The following is a 15,464-nucleotide window of genomic DNA, read 5'->3' on the forward strand; positions in this document are numbered from 1 at the left end:
AAGAAGATTCTTAAAGTTTTTCCTTTCGGTTGCCATGGCAACCAGAGTTCTGCATGAAATTCAATTCTTTGAACATTTTTGTAGAGCTTCACCCAAGGAACATTCCTGGGAAGTTTGGATGAAATTTGCCTAGCGGTTTAAGAGGAGATGTCGTATAAAGTAAAGGTTTACGGATGCCGGACGGTGAGTGATCAGAATAGCTCACCCTGAGCCTTTGGCTCTGGTGAGCTAAAAAGAAAACCCATAGATGCATAACTTCTCATGGCGAATGATATTCCTATAATGTAGTATAACCCTGTCAAAACGTTTTGAAATAGATTGGCACACACTTTACGGCCCTTTTTATGCATTATTCTAGCTAAGTCAAGGCCATAACTCTGATATTGATAAACCCAGTTGAAATACAAGGATCACAGCTTCAGGTGCTAAATGACAACCCTGTGATGTTTGATGACCCTGGGTCAAAGATCTGTTTGATTGCACATATATGCGATACGACTTTCGGACGGAAGAACGGATGTACAGACAAGGGCAACTCTATGGGTCCCTCACACCACGCCACTGAAAACTTTGTTCTGGAGGGAGGGAAGGGGCACAAAAAATGTTTGATCCATGGAATGAAACACCTTTAACTGATTCGATAATTCTATTACTTTTTTATTAAGCTAAACGCTATACAATTAACACAAGGGCCACAACTCTAGTCTAGTTGTTTGAAATCAAAATTAAAACACCAAGTTTTATTACTTTTTTATCAAGCAAACACTGTACAATTTATACAAAATAAAGAATAATACACTTGAATGTGGACTTTTCCAACAAGACCTCTAACGTTTTACAAATCTAACAATTACATGAGATACAGACTTCTGACAAATTATTTGAAAACAGTTTACTTTTTGACTCATTCTTGTTACAGCTACTAACAATAACATGAAACAATCTTTGTCCAGTAACACTGGATAAATTTCTGATGAACCTTTGGTAATTATGCTTGTTATTTCTAAGGGTAAGGTCTAAATATCTTAGAATAAATTGACGTTGATGTGATGGCATATATTCAGGCAAACAAGAATGTATATTCATTACTTTTCTCAGAAGAATGAACTAACTAAAATCAAATATTTCTTTATCATGTAAACTCTTGATAATCTTAAACAAATTCATAATGTAGATAACTATCCCTTTCATATGACTTAGGTCATCCGACCTGCGCGTTTGCTATCGAAGCAGCATTGCCGTTTTTTAAAATTTTACAAGTTTTTATTTTTCTAGCTGACAGTGTATAAGACAAACGTGTTTTAAGGTATCCGATATTTGTCTTTTTGCATGTGCAACACATGACGCAACATTTAAATTTTCCAGTAGCATTCATACATAAAGCATTTTTATCCAGCAGATGGGGACTAGATAAATTACTTAGGATATTTAAATATATAAATGTCTACTTGGAAAATTGCACAAGCATACATTAACGGAATACAATATGTACAAAACGGGTAATTCATGTTCAAACAACTTACTCTACAAAAACATTTGGTATTACACAAAATAAAATGTATGCAAGAATAGGAATATTGCATTCAGTAATTTCAACAATTTCGAACTGAAACACCTTAAGCCATTTAGACAAATAAGCTTCATATGATACAACATGTGGCATAAACTTTGATTCGGAATTTGAAAGTAATAATGTGTGAAATACAAACAATGTATAACTTTTCAGCTATTACACCTACTAAAGCCGATATGTTCTTCACAACAGATTCGTTACTGTTTATATTGAATAGAATATGACATTTAACAATTTTTAATAAAAACCTCCAAGAATATTTTGACAAATTTCATCATAATCACTAATTGTAAGGGTGTGCTTGAAAGTTACATTGTTTATAAAGTTGTTTTTGTTTTGTTTGTTTGTTTTGGGTTTAACGCCATTTTTCAACACTATTTCAGTCATGTTACGGCGGGCAGTTAGCCTAACCAGTGTTCCTGGATTCTGTACCAATACAAATCTGTTCTCCGTAAGTAACTGCCAACTTCCTCACATGAATTAGAGGTGGAGGACTAATGATTTCAGATAAAATGTCGTTTATCAAATAGTCATGGAGAACATACGCCCCGCCCAAGGATCGAACTCACGACCCCGCAATCCGTAGGCCAACGCTCTACCTACTGAGCTAAGCAGGCGGGCTTATAAAATTGTAGATGACCAGTATTTTATAACCTGAAATTTATTTACATGCGAGTTAATTGTCCGTGTGACTCCCTTTGTCTACAGTTCGTTTAAATGAGTCAACCGTGTTGTTGTACTTATATAATAGATTGACCCGGTTTATAGCTTGGTCAGGACTACGATATATATTGTATTTTGCCATCGAAATATTTCTATAAAATGCTTCTTCCCCTTCCGTTTGGATCCGTCCATGTTTACAAACACGTTTGTTTATTTTATGGACTGTACTTGTTTAACATGGAAATAAAATGGCTAAACAATGTTTTGACCTAGACGGGCGAGTACAATGTCGCCGTCAGAAACACTGTAGGAATAATGCACATTGTTTTCATGTTATACCATCTGCAGAATCCCCGAGAGATTGGAAAGTGACTGAACCCGCTTAAGTGAAGGTACCAATGTATCTTGTTGGATTTTGAGGATGTTCTCAATGAACATGCGCTAATGCTAGCATAAAATATATAAAATCTAATAACTGTATATATTGTCCATGAATGTTAACAAATGTCCATGAAATGCGCTCGTATATCTTTGCTGTTTCATCACGCTGACCACCTTTGTTTTGACTTATCTCTTTCCATTGAACGGGCATAATATAAAAAAGTGTTAAACAGCATGCAAGTGCGAGAAACTCTGTTAATACTTGTAAACTTACTCTCCTGTAAGAGAATAGTGATAAGAACAGCAGTTTTATTTGCTAGAATAACACCAAATATCCTCTAAAAATATTACATTTGGAACATGGTATTCTTCAATATATCTGTTTATGACTTCCACTAAGGCAGTTGTTAGGCCTAGTGTGTGGTATGCACGATCAGACTCCCTATACTTAGTTACTTTCAATGCTTCCAACGGTACTTTTAGTACTGTTTATCACACACTAACAATTAAATATAGATACACATAGAAAGAAAATAATCAATTTATTCTTTTAACCTTAACACTTATTAGTAATTTGTAAAATTTGTGTTTCTGATATTACTGTTTCCTGCACTCTTCTACCACTTTTTTCTGTTGGAGATGTTTGTGTATTTACATAATATCATATCACTACTTTGAATAGTTGCAAGTTTCTTTCTCCCTCAGTACTGTTAGAAATGGCAAGTCTTGATTTGTCCTTTGAGAAACAAATACTGAAAGGATACCTCATATCTATCTTGTGAGATGCTACAATTTTTCCTAACGGGGAAATCTGTACAATGCTGTCTGTCCCTTTACTACAAACAAAGATACAGTCAAACGGTCCTATTGCGGCTTTTTTTGGTTCTCTGATTTGTTCGTCCACAACATCAACTCTGCTGTTGGTCATGTTGTCATATATAAAGACAGTGTGAGCATTTCTATCAGTGAGAGCAACTTTGTCTCTATCTGTTATATATGTACAGGCACTGGTGTCAATCGTATACTTTTTATTCTGAAAGTCGATACTGAAATCTTTCTCTTCTCCTGATAGAGATACAATACGAAAAGACCTAGTATCATTAATTGTTCCAACAACAAAATTCCTATCATCTTTCATACATATTGACGCATATTTAGTTGTTACTTTACATGTCCTTATCAAAGTTATTTCATTAGATTTACTGACACGTAGAAAGTCTATCTTGTACTGAATGGCACTTGTTATCGCCACTTCCTCCTCAGATACAACAACTACACTCTGTGGCCAATACGATAACTGATATGATCCTACTTTCTCAAGCTTCTCATTGTAAATCAAACATTTCTTGTTGTAATTATCTACGGTTACAAGCCTGCCATCAGGCAAGAAATCCAGTCCTGTGTAAAGTGGTACTCTCTTTTCGTTTTCATTAAGCTTCAGTTCGAGAACACCAATCAGAAACAACTGTACCGGCCTGGTTTCCGGTGCCTCCACTCGTACTGGTACTAGTTCAGAATGAAGTGCAATTTGCTCTGGTAATTTTAACTCCATGTGTAAAGATACAATATCCACATCTGTTAGGGACTGCACTTCGTTTCTAAATTCCTCTATCCGATATTGAGACATAAGTTTGTGTGAGGGTGTGCCACATTTAGTCATATTTATCATTGAAAGTTTGGCTTGTTCAGATTTCTCAATGACATGCTCACAGTATTTGCGATTTTTCTTTATTTCTTTCAATGTACTATTTTTCATTTCATTAGCTTTTTCTTTTATTTTTTGTGATTCAGAATCAAACTGCTTCAATAACGCATTTCTGTATTCATCTAACCTTGCTGTAATACTTTCTACATTCTTGTTTACATCTCTTTCAATGGAAGACAACCATGCCATAAGCAGGCGTGCTTCGTTTTGTAGTCGAGGTATTTCCATTGTTGGATTGTGTGTTGATTCACACGTTTCTTCAGAAATGGAATAAATTGTACTGCAGTTTTCATGTTTCTCTTTTAAACACACCTCACAGCAAAGTTTACTGTCAGATTTGCAGATATATAAGAGGCTCTTTTTATGTATGTCACACAAGTCATAACCCTTCATATCTATCTTTATTGGTTTACCTTTGACTAATCTTTGCCGGCTGTGCGTCTTCTCAACAGTATGGATACGTTGGTTGCATTCAGTGCACATAAACTGACAGCAGGTTTCACAATAGAATGTTGCAGTGTTGCCTACATTGAAACAAACCTCACAGCTGGGCAATGTATCGGGAAAATTTGATTTAGTGGAATCGTCTGTGCATCCTAAAAATATAAAAACTAAGTGCTTAAACTTTTTCAATTTAGCATTTCGTTTAAGAAATCGAGATATAGTCTTAATTGTTATGATATTAGAGTAGCAAATACAAATAATTATAACAAGAGCTCTCCGTAAGACAGCGCGCTCGACTTTTCGCAGTGCTTGAATCTGAATTAGAGCTTTGCCAGTAAAAACTTTTAACTGAAAAATTCTAAGTCTTAAAGAGGCATAACTCCATTAAAATTCAAATCAGAGTTATGGGGATTGTTTCTCCTTGTGTAGACTTTGATGGTAAATAACTGTTTAAAGTTTTTAATCAAAAGTTTTAATAGTAACAGAGATATTTGACTTTATCAAAATATTTAACCAAATCTTTTAAGTCAAAAAGGGGCATAAGTCCATCAGAATTCAAATCAGAATTATGAAGATTGTTTCTCCTGGTGAAGACTTTGATAGTAAATAACTAGTTTAAGTTCCATGTCAAAAGCTTTGACAGTAATAGAGATATTTGACTTTATCAAAAACTTTAACCAAAAATTCTTTGTCAAAAAGGGGCATAACTCCATTAAAATTCAAATCAGAGTTATGGGGATTGCTTCTCCTGGTGTAGACTTTGATAGTTAACAACTATTTAAAGTTTCAAGTCAATAGCTTTGATAGTAACAGAGATATTTGACTTTATAAAAAAACTTTAACCAATGGCGACGCTGACACCGGGGAGATTGCAATAGCGAAAAGTCGAGAGCTAAAAACTAATAAGAGGGCCATGATGGCCCTACATCGCTCACCTGTTATCACTGCACTTGAGGACAAGAAGTTCCTCAGAAAAAATATCTAAGTCCAAAGGACAGGAACTGCAAACGGAAGAAATTTAACCAAAAAGAAAAAAATTTTTTTACAAGGTATAGATATGTCAAAATACACCTAAAAATTGGAGGTACCATCCATGTTGTACCACAGAAAAGTGGTCTCGGTTTTTCTCTACCGCCAATAATAAAAAAGTTACTAAAAATAAGCTATTTATAGTAACGTAAAAGGGAAGTAATAAAAAAATAAATATTGTAAGTGAACAAAAGAAGGACCTGCCAAATAAATCTGTTGACATAAATGAAATTTCAGATCAGTATCTTCATTAGTTAGGGAGATATAACCATTTTAATTTGACATAAAATCAGTCCATAGTTATCTACCCTGATTGTCTCAGTCCAACTAATAACAATAATGAAATTTCAAATAAGTCCTATAAGTACTTACTGATATAAGTCCATTTTGATTACATCAGGGGAGGTAATTAGATATAAAATAACTCTGGAACCTACAATTGGATCTGATTTGTCATGGAATCCAAGATTTAATGTTGTTGAAGATATTTTGAAAGTTTGTATCAAATAAAACCATAAATGCAAAAGCCAAAAAAGCCAATTTTGGATCTTTAAGGGGCCATAACTCTGGAACCCATGAAGGAATCTGGCCAGTTCAAGAAAGGAAGCAAGATCTTGTGGTGATACAAGTTGTGTGCAAGTTTGGTTAAAATCAAATCATAAATGAAGCTGCTATTGTGCAGACAAGGTCAAAATAGCTAATTTTGGCCCTTTCAGGGGCGATAACTCTGGAACCCATTATGGGATCTGGCCGGTTCAAGAAAGGAATTGAGATCTTATGGTGACACAAGTTTTGTGCAAGTTTGATTAAATTCAAATCATAAATGAAGCTGCTATTGTGCAGACAAGGTCAAAATAGCTAATTCTGGCCCTTTCAGGGGCCATCACTCTGGAACCAATAAAGGAATCTCGCCAGTTCAAGAAAGGAACCAAGATCTTATGGTGATAGAAGTTGTGTGCAAGTTTGGTTAAAATAAAATCATAAATGAAGCTGCTATTGTGCAGACAAGGTCAAAATAGCTAATTCTGGCCCTTTCAGGGGCCATAACTCTGGAACCCATTAAGGAATCTGGCCAGTTCAAGAAAGGAACCAAGATCTTATGGTAAAAATCAAATCATAAATAAAGCTGCTATTGTGCAGACAAGGTCAAAATACCTAATTTTGGCCCTTTCAGGGGCCATAACTCTTGAACCCATACTGGGATCTGGCCAGTTCAAGAAAGGAACCGTGACCTTATGGTGATACAAGTTGTGTGCAAGTTTGGTTAAAATAAAATCATAAATGAAACCACTATCGTGCAGACAAGAAATTGTTGACGAACGCACGCACGGACGGACGGACGACGGACGAAGGGTGATCACAAAAGCTCACCTTGTCACTATGTGACAGGTGAGCTAAAAATTAAAAAAAAATATTATAGAAAATTCATAATGTTGCTAATTCATCAATTACAGTATTAATTACAATATAAACATGTGTCATTCTTTAAACAAATTTATTCTATGAAAAAGATTTTTACCAAAATGCAGTTTCTGAAACTCTTCTATTACTTCCTGCTTAAAATCTGTAAAGGAAATATTTAGAACAGATATAAAATGTATTAACAACAATCAAATGTATGTCATAAAAACGAAAGATTTGACCTTTGGTACATAAAACAAGATAAAAATGTTATTTGTTCTACAAATATTTTAATCAAACACAATTGGAAACACAAAGTGGGCAACATTTTGTATCACTATTCTTATTCTAACATCCAAATAACACCCTCTATACCTTATAAAACTGAACTGGCATCTCACATCTTCTTTCTTCAGGGTTCTGGCGATTTTGGTAAAAACAAGAGGGTCATGACGACCCTGAATCGCTCACCTGAGTAATATGAGCCACATGTTTCAAATGGCAAACTGATGCAAAAGTATTAGAAAGTATGTTGGTAGGTCAAATTCATGGTGAATGAAAATCAGTTTTAAGATTGGTGTGCAAAACTGTACATGTCATCCAAATTTCAAGGCTGTATCTTAAAAACAAGAAAGTATGTCAGTAGGTTAAGGTCACAGTCAAGTGACTCCTAGTCACTTAGGGTCATCAGGTAATTATAATTAAACAGTCTAGGAAATATGATCTGATAATTTTTTAAGTATTTATTCCTATATAAATCATATAACAAGTGACCCCCAGGACGGGGCCTCTTTTCACCCAAGGGGCATAATTTGAACAATCTTGCTAGAGATCCACTAGGCAATTTCAATGCTACATACCAAATATCAAAGGCCTAGGTCTTAAACTTTCAGAAAAGGAGATTTTATTTTTTTCCCTATGTAAGTCTATGTTAAATTTGGGACCCCCAGGGCAGGGCCTCTTTTCACCCCAGGGGCATAATTTGAACAATTCTGGTAGAGGACCACAAGGCAATAAAACATATCAAATATCAAAAGCCTAGGCCTTGCAGTTTCAGGCAAGAAGATTTTTGAAGTTGTTTCCTATATAAGTCTATGTAAAACTTAAGACCCACTGGATGCAGGGCCATTATTCACCCCAGGGGCATAATTTGAACAATCTTGATAGAGCTCCACAAGGCAATTCTTCATACCAAATATCAAAGGCTTTGGTCTTGCGGTTTCAGACAAGAAGATTTTCAAAGTTTTTTCCTTTACAAGTCTATGTAAACTTGGGACCCCCAGGGCAGAGCCTCTTTTCACCCCAGGGGCACAATTTGAACAAGCTTCATAGAGGACCATTAGATAATGTCACATGCCAAATATCAAGGCTCTATGCCTTGCGGTTTTGTACAAGAAGATTTTTAAAGTTTTTCCTTTTGGTTGCCATGGCAACAACAGTTCTGCATGGAATTTAGTTCTTTGAACAATTTTGAAAGTGGGCCGCCCAAGGATTATTCCTGTGAAGTTTGGTGTAATTCTGCCTAGTGGTTTTCAAGGAGAAGATTTTTTTAGAAAATGTTGACGGATGCACGACACACGACGGACCTTGAGCTGTCACAAAAGCTCACCATGAGCCTTTGGCTCAGGTAAGCTAAAAATACTAAATAGGAAATATCGTTCTCTTTTTAAGTACGAATACCACAAAAATTACATCATTTGAATACTATGTCCTACATCTTGAATGGATAAATATCTTTTTACCTGAGAGCGATTCTTGTAATCGGTTCTCTGATGCTTTGACTTCTTGCACAATATCTTCAGACTGTTTTTCCAACATTCCTTCAAAATCTTGCAATAGCTCATCTTCATTCCTCAGCTCCATAACATACTTTAAAGCAGTTGCCTCATCAAGAGGTTCGCCTGTGAACTTCTTTATTAATTGTGAGCATTCAGTCTGTAGAGTCACGTCAAGGCCCAGGCACAATTTCGTCAATGCGTCTTCCAGATCTGTTTTCAAGGTGTTGTAATCAGCGAGTTCAACTGAAGCTGTGGAGTTATGCGCCAATGTGTTTCTTGTTTCCTTTATTACTTTAATATACTGTTTGTCAGCTGTAGAAAGCATCATCACATCTTGAAGAACAACTGTCAGCAAGGAAAGATCAAGGTCTTCAACATCAGGGGTTCCAATCTTAGGAAACAGTATGATATACTGGGACTTTATAAGCTTCTTCTTCAGTTTTGGTACATGAGGTTTCAGGATGACATCCAATGTAATGCCTGCAAGCTCTCTATCAATGATACCTTTACAAACCAGCATGCCTCCTTGAACGAGGGTCAGCAGAAGTCGTATGTAATATTCAGTTTGTACATTCATCTTCTGAAATGATATATTTATTAATGTTAATCTTCAACAGCAATTTAACCGCCTTAGCAGCCTATTGGTAGAGCGCTCGCTTCGAGTGTTGGAGGTCGTGGGTTTGATCCCTGGCCGCATCATAACATTAAACAAACACATCAAATGGTACTAGCAGCTTCCTCGCCTGGCACTCGGCATTAAGAGGAAGGTGTTAGAACTGGACAGCCTGGAGTCAGTAATATGTGATTGGGTGGATTATCATGTCATATGTCTACAGTGTGATATCTCCTCATACTTACTGCATTTAGATGGACGAAGAAACATATATATGCACTATCTGGACTTAGCAAAGTAATGTGTTCAGAACCTTCCAATCTGCTTGTGAGTCGTACGCCAAGACATGACCTTCTCACCTTATTTCTGACCAAGTTTGGTTATCCTTCAAACAGTTCACGAGAATATGTAGCTGTGGCTGTCTCTCAATGCAATCAAGCAGACCCATTCTGAACCAACATCCAGTTGTTTATTAGCAATTCTTCGAAATTTGCAACTTCTTTAATTTCTGGTATAAAGTGAACACAAGCCAATCAGTTTGAATAAGCTTGAAAAAGGATGATGCAATTATGTTTCTAGTCAGTTTGGTGAAGATCCATGAAGCAGTTCATGTGAAGAAATCCCTTAAAGAGATTGCTAGCTTTAGATCTGGCAGACTCTTACTGCAGTCAAATGGTTGGCTGACACTACGTGCAGTCAAATTGTTGGCTGGCATTAAGTGCAGTCAAATCTTTAGCTGACCCTAAGTGCAGTCAAATGGCTGGCTGACCCCAAGAGCAATCAAATTGATGTTTTACCTTAAAGAGCAGTTAAAAGTGTGACTGTTCCTAAGAGCAGTAATATAGTTGGCTGACAAAGTATAATCCAAAGGGTGGCTCTCTCCAAGTGCATTCAAATGGGTGGCGGAATCTTAGTGCAGTCAAATGTTTGGCTGACCGTAAGTGCTGTGAAATGGCCGGCTGACCCTAAGTGCAGTGAAATGGCTCGCTGACCCTTAGTGCAGTGAAATGGCCGGCTGACCCCAAGTGCAGTGAAATGGCCGGCTAACCCTAAGTGCAGTGAAATGGCCGGCTGACCCCAAGTGCAGTGAAATGGCCGGCTGACCCTAAGTGCTGTGAAATGTCCGGCTGACCCTAAGTGCAGTGAAAGGACTGGCTGATCCTAAGTGCATTGAAATGTCCGGCTGACCCTAAGTGCAGTGAAATGACTCGCTGACCCTAAGTGCATTGAAATGTCCGGCTGACCCTAAGTGCAGTGAAATGGCTGGCTGACCCTAAGTGCAGTGAAATGGCCGGCTGACCCTAAGTGCAGTGAAATGGCCGGCTGACCTTAAGTGCAGTGAAATGGCCTGCTGACCCTAAGTGCATTGAAATGGCCGGCTGACCTTAATTGCATGAAATGGCCGGCTGACCCTTAATGCAGTGAAATGGCCGGCTGACCCTAAGTGCAGTGAAATGGCCGGCTGACCCTAAGTGCAGTGAAATGGCCGGCTGACCCTAAGTGCAGTGAAATAGTTGGCTGACCCTAAGTGCAGTTAAATGGCTGACTGACCCTAAGTGCAGTGAAATGGCTGGCTGACCTTAAGTGCAGTTAAATGTCTGACTGACCCTAAGTGCAGAGAAATGGCTGGCTGACCTTAAGTGCAGTTAAATGGTTGGCTGCCCTTAAGTGCATTCAAGCAGTTAGCTGATCTTAAGTGAGTTTCAATTGATTGCTGACCCCATGTGCAGTCAAATGGTTTGCTGACACTAAGCAGTCAAGTGAGTGGCTCACCCGAAAGGTATATTCAAATGGGTGACAGAACCTTAGTGCAGTCTAAGGGTTAGCTGATCCTAAATGCAGTCACTTGTCTGGCTGATCCTATCAGAGTGCAGCCATGTGGGTAGCTCACCCTAAGTGCAGTCAAATAGCTGACTGACCCTTAGTGCATTAAAGTGGTTGGTTAACACTAAGGGCAGCCATGTGGACGGCCTACCCTAAGTGCAGTGAATCGGTAGCTAACCCTAATAGCAGTCAAACGCTTAGCTGTCCTTGGATGCCGTCAAGCAGTTGGCTAACTCTATGTGCAGTGCAATTGATGTCTGACCCATATGCAGTCAAATGTTGGCTAATCCTAAGTGCAGTCAAATAGGTGGCTGACCTTTAGCAGTCGCGTGGGTGGCTGATCTTAATGGCTGACCCTAAGTGCATATTCAAAAAGGTTGTTTAACATTAGTGCAGTATAATGGTTGGTTGACCGTAAGTACCGTCAAATGGTTAGAGGGCAATCAAGTGAGTGGCTAACCCTAAGTGCAGTAAAATGGCTAGTTCACCCTAAGTGCAGTCAGTGGATGGCTGCCCCTTAGAGCAGTCGGATGGTTAGCTGATCTAAAGTGCAGTCAAGCAGTTGGCAGCCCCTTAGTGCAGTCAAACGGATGGCTCATACGAAGTGCAGTCAAATGGTTGGCTGGTCCGAAGTGAGTCAGGTAGGTGGATAAACCGTAGGTCAAGTGGATGGCTAACAGTGCAGTCAAGTGGAAGGCTGAGCTAAGTTCAGTCAAGTTGGTGGCTGACCCTAAGTCAATCAAGAGGATGGCTGATCCTAAGTGAAGTTAAATTGTTGGCTGACACTAAGCAGTTAAGTGAGTGGCTGGCTTTATACATACAATGTATATGCTTTGCCACGGAACGCGCGTGTATAAAATGGTGTTTTAACAGAATGTAAGCGCAAGAATCTCTTCGTTCACACATGTTTTCTCTCCTGTTAAAACACACTTAGTGCAGTGAAATGGCTGGCTGACCGCAAGTGCAGTGAAATGGCTGGCTGACCGTAAGTGCAGTTAAATGGTTGGCTGACCCTAAGTGCAGTTAAATGGTTGGCTGACCTTTAGTGAGTTCCAATTGATTACTGACCCTAAGTGCCGTCAAGTGGCTGGCTGACCCTAAGTGCAGTCAAGTGGATGGCTGACCCTTAGAGCAGTCAAGTGGATGGCTGACCCTAAATGCAGTCAAGTAGTAGGCTGAACCTTAATGCAGTCAAGTGAATGGCTTACCCGAAGTGCAGTCAAGTAGGTGGCTGACCCGAAATGCAGTCAAGTGGATGGCTGACCCTGAGTGCAGTAAAGTAGGTTGCTGACCCTCAGTCAGTCAAGTGGATGCCTGACCCTAAGTGCAGTCAAGTAGGTGGCTGACCCTCAGTCAGTCAAGTGGATGGCTGACCCTAAGTGCAGTCAAGTGGATGGCTGACCCTAAGTGCAGTCAAGTGGTAGGCTGACCCTAAATGCAATCAAATTGATGGCTAACCCTTAGCTTAGTTAAGTTGATGGCTGAGCCTAAGTGCAGTCTAGTGGTAGGCTGACCCTAAATTCAGTCAAGTGGATGGCTGACCTTAAGTGCAGTCAAGTATGTGGCTGACCCTAAGTCAGTCAAGTGGATGGCTGAACCTAAGTGCAATCAAGTGACTGGCTGATCATAAATTGTTGATTGACTCTAAGCAGTCAAGTGAGTGGCTGGCTTTATACACACAATGTATGTGCTTTGCCACGAAACGCGCGTATATAAAATGGTGTTTTAACAGAATTTGAGCACGTGAATCTCTCCGTTCACAAACGTCTTCTCTCCTGTTGAAACACACTAAGTGCAGTGAAATGGCTGGCTGACCGTAAGTGCAGTAAACTGCTTGGCTGACCCTAATTGCAGTGAAATGCTTGGCTGACCCTAAGTGCAGTGAAATGGCTAAGTGACCCGAAGTGCATTTAAATGACTGGCTGACACGAAGTGCAGGTAAATGGTGGGCTGACCTTAAGTGCAGTGAAATGGTTGGCTGATCCTATATGCAGTTAAATGGCTGGCTGACCCTAAGTGCAGTTAAATGGTTGGCTGACCTTAAGTGAATTCCAATTGATTACTGACCCTAAGTGCAGTCAAATGGTTGGCTGACCGTAAGTGCAGTTAAATAGCTGGCTGACCCTAAGTGCAGTTAAATGGCTGGCTGACCCTAAGTGCAGTTAAATGACTGGCTGACCTTAAGTGAATTCCAATTGATTACTGACCCTAAGTGCAGTCAAATGGTTGGCTGACCGTAAGTGCAGTTAAATGGCTGGCTGACCCTAAGTGCAGTTAAATGGCTGGCTGACCGTAAGTGCAGTTAAATGGCTGGCTGACCGTAAGTGCAGTTAAATGGCTGGCTGACCCTAAGTGCAGTGAAATGCTTGGCTGACCCTAAGTGCAGTGAAATGGCTAAGTGACCCGAAGTGCAGTTAAATGACTGGCTGACCCGAAGTGCAGTTAAATGGTGGGCTGACCTTAAGTGCAGTGAAATGGTTGGCTGATCCTATATGCAGTTAAATGGTTGGCTGACCTTAAGTGAATTCCAATTGATTATTGACCCTAAGTGCAGTCAAATGGTTGGCTGACACTAAGCTGTCTAGTGAGTGGCTGGCCTTAAGTGCAGAAAAGCGTAAATTGACCTTTAGTCTAGTCAAATGGTGGCTGACTCGAAAGGTATATTCAAATCGCTGACTGAACCTAATTGCAGTCTAAGGGTTACTAACCCTAAGTGCAGAAAAATGGCTGGATGACCCTATTAGAGTGCAGTCATGTGGATGGCTGACCCTAAGTGCAGTCAAATGGCTGACTGACATTTAGTGCAGTCAAGTCGTTGGTTAACACTAAGGGCAGCCAAGTGGATGGCCTATCCTAAGTGCAGTCAAATGGTAGCTAACCCTTATAGCAGTCAAACGCTTAGCTGTTCATAGGTGCAGTCAAGCAGTTGGCTGACTCTTATGTGCATTTAAATTGATGGCTAACCTTAATGAGGTCAAATGATTCGCTGATCCTACGTGCAGTCAAATAGGTGGCTGACTTTAAGCAGTCGATTGGGTGGCTGACCTTAAAGGCTGACTCTAAGTGCATATTCAAATGGATGGCTGACCATTAGTGCAGTCAAGTGGATAGCTGACCCTTAGTGCAGTCTGGTGGTAGGCTGACCTCAAATTCAGTCAAGTTGATGGCTGACCGTAAGTGCAGTCAAGTGGATGGCTGACCCTTAGTGCAGTCTGGTGGTAGGCTGACCTTAAATTCAGTCAAGTGGATGGCTGACCCTTAGTGCAGTCAAGTGGATGGCTGACCCTTAGTGCAGTCTGGTGGTAGGCTGACCCTAAATTCAGACAAGTGGGTGGTTGACCCTTAGTGCAGTCAAGTGGGTGGTTGACCCTTAGTGCAGTCAAGTGGATGGCTGACCCTTAGTACAGTCTGGTGGATGGCTGACCCTTAGTGCAGTCAAGTGGATGGCTGACCCTTAGTGCAGTCTGGTGGTAGACTGACCCTAAATTCAGTCAAGTGGGTGGTTGACCCTTAGTGCAGTCAAGTGGGTGGTTGACCCTTAGTGCAGTCAAGTGGATGGTTGACCCTAGTGCAGTCAAGTGGATGGCTGACCCTTAGTGCAGTCTGGTGGTAGGCTGACCCTTAATTCAGTCAAGTGGATGGCTGACCCTTAGTGCAGTCAAGTGGGTGGTTGACCCTTAGTGCAGTCAAGTGGATGGCTGACCCTTAGTGCAGTCTGGAGGATGGCTGACCCTTAGTGCAGTCTGGTGGTAGGCTAACCATAAATTCAGTGAAGTGGGTGGCTGACCCTTAGTGCAGTCAAGTGGATGGCTGACCCTTAGTGCAGTCTGGTGGTAGGCTGACCCTAAATTCAGTCAAGTGGGTGGTTGACCCTTAGTGCAGTCAAGTGGGTGGTTGACCCTTAGTGCAGTCAAGTGGATGGCTGACCCTTAGTGCTGTCTGGTGGATGGCTGACCCTTAGTGCAGTCTGGTGGATGGCTGACCCTTAGTGCAGTCTGGTGGTAGGCTGACCCTAAATTCAGTCAAGTGGGTGGCTGACCCTTAGTGCAGTCA

The 15,464-nt window shown here is 40.0% G+C and overlaps 1 protein-coding gene across 2 annotated transcripts in view; it reads right to left on the bottom strand.

Annotated features, from left to right (window-relative positions):
• Positions 1 to 738: 738 nt before the first annotated feature.
• Positions 739 to 15,464, bottom strand: part of LOC123555178 (uncharacterized) — a 60,477-nt gene continuing 45,751 nt past the window's right edge. For both annotated transcript variants that reach the window (XM_053547320.1, XM_045345840.2), the window contains exons 2-4: positions 8,939 to 9,554; positions 7,315 to 7,359; positions 739 to 4,918 (exon numbers count right to left, since the gene is read on the bottom strand). In XM_053547320.1, coding sequence (XP_053403295.1) covers positions 3,279 to 4,918; positions 7,315 to 7,359; positions 8,939 to 9,551 — 2,298 coding nt within the window. In that variant the 5' untranslated portion in view covers positions 9,552 to 9,554 and the 3' untranslated portion in view covers positions 739 to 3,278. The remainder of the gene's footprint in view (positions 4,919 to 7,314; positions 7,360 to 8,938; positions 9,555 to 15,464) is intronic.

The sequence above is a fragment of the Mercenaria mercenaria genome, chromosome 7 (assembly GCF_021730395.1).
Source record: "Mercenaria mercenaria strain notata chromosome 7, MADL_Memer_1, whole genome shotgun sequence".
NCBI classification, from domain to species: Eukaryota; Metazoa; Mollusca; class Bivalvia; order Venerida; family Veneridae; genus Mercenaria; species Mercenaria mercenaria.